At 43.9% G+C, this 6,000-nt stretch overlaps 1 protein-coding gene across 4 annotated transcripts in view; it reads right to left on the bottom strand.

Annotated features, from left to right (window-relative positions):
• Positions 1–802: 802 nt before the first annotated feature.
• The window catches only part of BCOR (BCL6 corepressor), a 46,675-nt gene continuing 41,477 nt past the window's right edge, over positions 803–6,000 (bottom strand). For all 4 annotated transcript variants that reach the window (XM_030807229.1, XM_030807231.1, XM_030807230.1 and 1 more), the window contains 4 exons: positions 4,925–5,070; positions 3,817–3,894; positions 3,447–3,603; positions 803–1,956 (listed from right to left, as the gene is read on the bottom strand). In XM_030807229.1, the coding sequence (XP_030663089.1) occupies positions 1,665–1,956; positions 3,447–3,603; positions 3,817–3,894; positions 4,925–5,070 (673 nt within the window). In that variant the 3' untranslated portion in view covers positions 803–1,664. The remainder of the gene's footprint in view (positions 1,957–3,446; positions 3,604–3,816; positions 3,895–4,924; positions 5,071–6,000) is intronic.

Below are 6,000 nucleotides of genomic sequence, written 5' to 3'. Positions count from 1 at the left end.
TCTGGATCCACAGGGTTCAGGAACAACTCTGGATCCACAGGGTTCAGGAACAATCTGCTGAGGCTGTCATCCAAGAATTAGAAAGCTGCCACTGCCACAACCACTACTGTTATCTCATCACCCACCAAGCTGAAAACCAGACACTGGAATGCTGGTCAGTCATTCCAGCTGGCTGCCATTCTCTTCAAATTTTCTTATCTGCAGCTACTATAGTAGGAAGGTGCCCCTACCTCATGCTGCCTTCCAAACCGAATATGCACTCAGAAAGCTAGCTGCAAGGGAGTCAAGTAGTTTTCAGCTTTCCAGCCTCTATAGTGAAGGACAGGCACAAAAGCAAGTGAGATGGAAATCAAGGGCCAACTGATAGTGCCCAATGCAGATACTGCTGGGAAAAGTCAAGAACAGAGGAAAGGCTGGCTCTACAGGCCTTGACTCTCAGGCCATGCAACAGAAGGGCGGCAGAAGTGACATAACAAATGCCTAGCTTCAGAAAAAACACTCCTAGAGAGTTGGCCATGACGTGGGACTGAAATAGGTCAAGGCCAAAGGCAATGCAAAAGCCTCCATAAGCATCAAAGGAGACAGGAAAGAGAAGGTTCTAAGAGACAGGAAATATGTCCAAGAATTGGGCTTTCAGAATAGGACTCCAAATTATATTCTGAGTATAACTCCTCCAAAATCCTCCAGTCTGCTTTGGTTTCTAGAGACTACAAATTGCTCTAAAGGGAATACATCACAAGCACCATTTAAGAAGAATCAGGGACAACAATAATGCTTTAGGAATACATAGGACACAAGGTACTTCAATTTTCTCCTTTCCTCAACAGTTTTATTGCCTTTTAAGAAAATTTTTGTAAAATATAAATACAAAGGCAGAGAATTTACTTACAAAGTTAAAACACAGATTTCAAACATAAACACACGATTCAGAAAATTTTAGTTTTATGTACATTTCCGAGCAACCTCAACATATTATGTTAGTTTTCAATATTTTACAGGGTACAGAAAAAAATAGCTCAAAGTCTTCTTTAAATAAGAGCATAAAATGTTTAAACATATAAACAATCCGGTTTGATGCGTGAAAACTAATTTCACAGCTTTTAAATTAGGATATAAAAGTTTCATACAATTAGTTGTTTTGTGTGGATATGGTTTGAATTTATATTACACACTACTGGATTACATCCAATAGCATTTACCTGGCCCGAGCAGGTACTCTGTAAACAAAACAAAGTTATATCACCAAGTGCCTTCCCCAAATTCGCTCCCTCAAACCAACCACACAGTTCTGACCACTCTACAGTCATGGTCTGTCATCAGAGCTTTGTATGAAATTAAGTCAAAGTGTGGAGTTCCTTTTACTCATTTTTTTTCTCCTTAAAAAAGAAAAGAAACAAATGTTCCAAGTAAAAACAAACATATCCCAAAGCATGTGTGCATTGAAAAGTAAAGAAACATTATAACAACTTCATAAAAACTGACTTAAAAGTTTAAAAGGAAAAAAACATGTTTCTAAGTCCTTCTGACTGGAGTAATTTCTCTTATATAAAGAAGAGATATTTTCATATGTAATAGTGTCCTTTCTTTACAGAAATAGTCGTATTATGACACATATGCACAAGGATTAACACTATAACACACTGTACACGGTGGGTCCAGCTTGCTCACCAGTAGTTGTCTGAGACCATATCACTGGGGTGGAGCCACTCTACAGAGGAGCCCAGCAGAGTCTGAATTTCGTTCGTGAATTCCACCAGATCTAACAGCTCCTTACTTTCAGGGTTGAAGGCTTCCAGGTCTTTGGAGCAAGAGAACAAGAGGCTTGCAGAAACCTGCCGATAAAATTCTGCCTCTGCAATGGTGACAATTTCCACGTTTGGAAAATTGCAGCGAAATATGCGGGAGGACATTTTCAATTTCTTAAGGACATCCGAAAGCAGTAGCCAGTTTCGTGGCCTATAAAACAGAAAGGAAAACGTTTTGAGTTCCCAGTAAAATGAAAAGTGCTTCCAAGTATTAACTACCAACCCAAGTGGACCAGCCTCTAGCTATGTCCTTTCATTCTGCTCCCACCCCTCATTTCTCATCATACCTACTCTCTGATAGCCATTCCTTTCTTTTTTTTTTTTTTTTTTTTTTTTTTTTTTGAGACAGAGTCTTGCTCTGTCGCCCAGGCTGGAGTGCAGTGGTGCGATCTCAGCTCACTGCAAGCTCCGCCTCCCAGGTTCACACCATTCTCTCGCCTCAGCCTACCGAGTAGCTGGGACTACAGGGGCCCGCCACCATGCCCAGCTGCTTTTTAGAATTTTTAGTAGAGACGAGGTTTCACCGTGTTAACCAGGATGGTCTCGATCTCCTGACCTCGTGATCCGCCTGCCTTGGCCTCCCAAAGTGCTGGGATTACAGACGTGAGCCACCGTGCCCGGCCATCGCCATTCCTTTCTAAGGTGAGGCAGAGTAACTACTTCTAGCAGTAGGAACTCTGGACTCATCTGTCCATCTAGGGAGGACCATCTGAATAAGCCCCATTTCTCCCCTTTCTGGTGGTAAAGTCCTGCTCATTCAGCTGTGACAACTCGGGTCAAGCCTATCCAAGTGCCCTGCTATCAACAGTCACTGGGAGAGTAAGTGTGTATCCCCATTTCTTTGATCTCTTCTCTCCTCAGACCCTCACTAACAGCATTATAAACACACAAGGCTGTCTCTCCATTCGGGCATGTCCACCCCCATCCTTCCATTCTTTTGGGAGTGACACTTTTGAGAAGGAAGGTGTTACATTCCTTGCATACAACCTACCATACTTTATGATTTCCATCACTGTTTGTAATGGCATACATGCTTATAGCTTCAGGGCTGAGGAGGATGTTACTCATCAAGCAGCTCTGTCAACACACAGCAGAGCAGTCTCTTGACAAGTACACCCAAAATGATTGGTCACTGGCGAATAGGGGCTCAACGATAGGGGGCAGAGGGGATTAACTAAATCTGATGACACACCAATATCCTAAGTGTCATGTACAATGATTGTCCTAACCTTACACGAGGTGGTTTATCAGTGTAGTCCAGTACATCTCAAAACATCCTACAGTGGTCTGTTGCAGGGAGTCCTAGGGAGGACACCTTCTCAAAGTGTTTAAGGATTTAAGTATCCAAGACGCTGACCCTTCCATAAAGTTCCAGTCACCCACTTCTCTGGGGCGTGACTTAAGCCTTGGTGTTAGTGATGAGGGCAGGCTTATACCATGCTGTGCCCCACCCCCCACCACACTGGGTATAAGGAAGCTGATGTGTACCCTTTCTGGAAAATATCTACTGCATTGTGTGAGGTTCATGGACAGTTAAGGAGGTCACTCACCCACCCACCCATCTGCTCAAAGGGCATTTCTAACTCCTGTCACCTCAAGAGCAGCTCAGCTAGTTTTCAACCACATGACAGCCATGCTCACCCCTGAGCCACAGATACTTGGATGTTATAACACGGTAAGAGGGGGGTCTCTGAAAATTCAAATTCAAACACATCGCTATAGGCATCGTCATCATCATCCTGGTCTTCTGGTCCTGGAGGGTTGGCTAAAACATCATAGCCACTTTCATCATCTGGTTCTAATGGAGAGCAGATAAGAGAGGAAGGAATCAGTAAACTACAGCAAGATGTCCACAGTTGTCAACAACAACAAGGAGTTTAAATAACAAGATTCTTTCCCAAGTGGGTCCTGCTTCCAGTGCCCACCACCGGCTTTCCCTCACCCATACCAGACAGAAATGGACTTGAACTTGTTCACCTCCTACGGAACTAGAGCAAACAATGCAGCTTACCACAAACAGAGCTGCCATAGAAGTCCCAAGTGCCACTGGCGTCATCATCACTGCGACCCTGTAGGTCATTTAAATAATCTGGAGGGAGAGAAAAATAAAAAAACAAGGTAAAACCTACTGCTGAGAACAAGATGATGGCAGAGCCACGTGGCATTTTTTCCTATAAATTCATGACAGGCTGGAAGGTCATTTCCTGTCTTCCTCTTTCTCAGCAAAATAAAGTAGCATTACACTTATTTATCTCTCTCTTTTTTTTTTTTGACAGAGTCTTGCTCTGTTGCCCAGGCTGGAGTGCAGTGGCATGATCTCGGCTCACTGCAGCCTCCACCCTTCCACCTCCCGGGTTCAAGGGATTCTCCTGCCTCAGCCTCCCAAGCTGGGACTAGAGGTGCCCACCACCATGCCCAGCTAATTTTTGTATTTTTAGTAGAGACAGGGTTTTACCATGTTGGCCAGGTTGGTCTTGCTCCTGACCTCAGGTGATCCACCTGCCTTGGCCTCCCAAAGTGCTGGGATTACAGGCGTGAGCCAACCATGTCCAGCCTACTCATGTATCTCTTCTTTGATAGCCTAACTAAGCTGCTTCTTCCAACAAGTGAGTGTAATTTAAGGTAAACAAGGGCAAGTCACCAGTGAGTTAGTGGCATTCTTTGGCAGGAAGTGCCTGATAAGGAATTTAACTGCAGGTGCCTGACACTCATGAAAACCTTGTGCTTCTGCTTTAGGCATTTTGTAATGCCCAGGGCTTACGTAATGGGTTATCTGATGACCTAACACCATAAACCTGTCCAAATAATTTCATGTATGGAAGGTTTGAGTCATTTTTCCCAGACTCAAGATGTAAACCTATGAGCCATACCTAAGTTAAGAATGCATGTGTGGAAAATGAGACTAACTTTAGGAAATCTTTTAAAACATTAGGGTGAATAGATGACTTAGCTTCACTAGAATAAAGTCAAACCACACAAAAGTTCAAACATTCGGCTGCTCTCCTAAAAGCTTTACAGTTTCAACCTTTGTGATTTCTGCCTAGTCAAATTCCAATCATCTATTGTATCGAGTTACCATCTAATTTTTGAATAAGATCATTTCTTGAACTTTGTCATACCTGTTAAGAACTTTTCCATAAGTTCACTGTGGGTCATTTTCATGATGGTTCTACCTGAGTACGTAGCCAAGGTGGGGTCAGCACCATAAGAGAGAAGTAGTCGGACAATTTCCAAGTGATCGTTCTCAACAGCATCGTGCAGAGGCCTAGGAAGAGAGGCGCAATAGAATTATGCTCACGCAAGCCACACTTGCTTATAAAGCAGTTGTCTCCTTAAACAGCAACAGGCAAAGCTGGGCGCATGTGTACCTTGTGTACTGAGCCTCCTAAGCACAGTATTTCATCCAGGAGGTGTGCACAGTCACCGGCACTGCACAGATAGGGAAACTGAGCTATAGTGACTGGCTCAAGGTCAAGCAATGAATCACCGTTATTTTGATGATTAACCCTTTACAGGACAGATGAAGAGACTATTTCAGGCCTAAATTTCAAACCCAAATCTATCCTTTTTTTGCGGGGGTGGGGGGTGAGGGTGGACAGGGTCTCACTCCACTGCCCAGGCTGGAGTGCAGTGGGGCGGATCATGGCTCACTGCAGCCTCGATCTCCTGGGCTCAAGTGATCCTTCTGCCTCAGCCTCCTCAGTAGCTGGGACTGTAGGCGCGTGCCACCATGCCTGGCTAATTTTTTACTTTTTGTAGGGACAGGGTCTTACTATGTTTTCCAGGCTGGTCTTGAACTCCTAGGCTCAAGTGATCCTCCTGCCTTGGCCTCTGAAAGTGCTGGGATTACAGGCAAGAGAGCCACTGCCCAGCTGCAAACCCTATCTTAATCCAAGGCCTAAGAAGGAAATCAAGCGCAAAATGAAAACATTTTCAACAAATTTAAGTAGTCATGGACCATGTGAAGGTAACTTACAGGGGATAAAAGAGGTCCCATCATCATGGAAGCCAATACAACAAGCAATTGTCACACATTTAAAAAAAAAAAAAAAAAAGCCACCTCTGTTTTTAAAAGAAACTAGATGCAAAGAGATTAGCAGAGACTCTCCTGAAAGCCTGATCCTAGGACCTACACAAATCGGTGATTAACCTCTGGCCCAGAAGCCAAGAGAACAGTGGGGAGAGGAAACAGGCC

Source organism: Nomascus leucogenys, chromosome X (genome assembly GCF_006542625.1).
Source record: "Nomascus leucogenys isolate Asia chromosome X, Asia_NLE_v1, whole genome shotgun sequence".
Taxonomy (NCBI): domain Eukaryota; kingdom Metazoa; phylum Chordata; class Mammalia; order Primates; family Hylobatidae; genus Nomascus; species Nomascus leucogenys.
The sequence above is the reverse complement of the archived record's forward strand: the minus strand, read 5'-3'. Positions and strand labels throughout refer to the sequence as shown.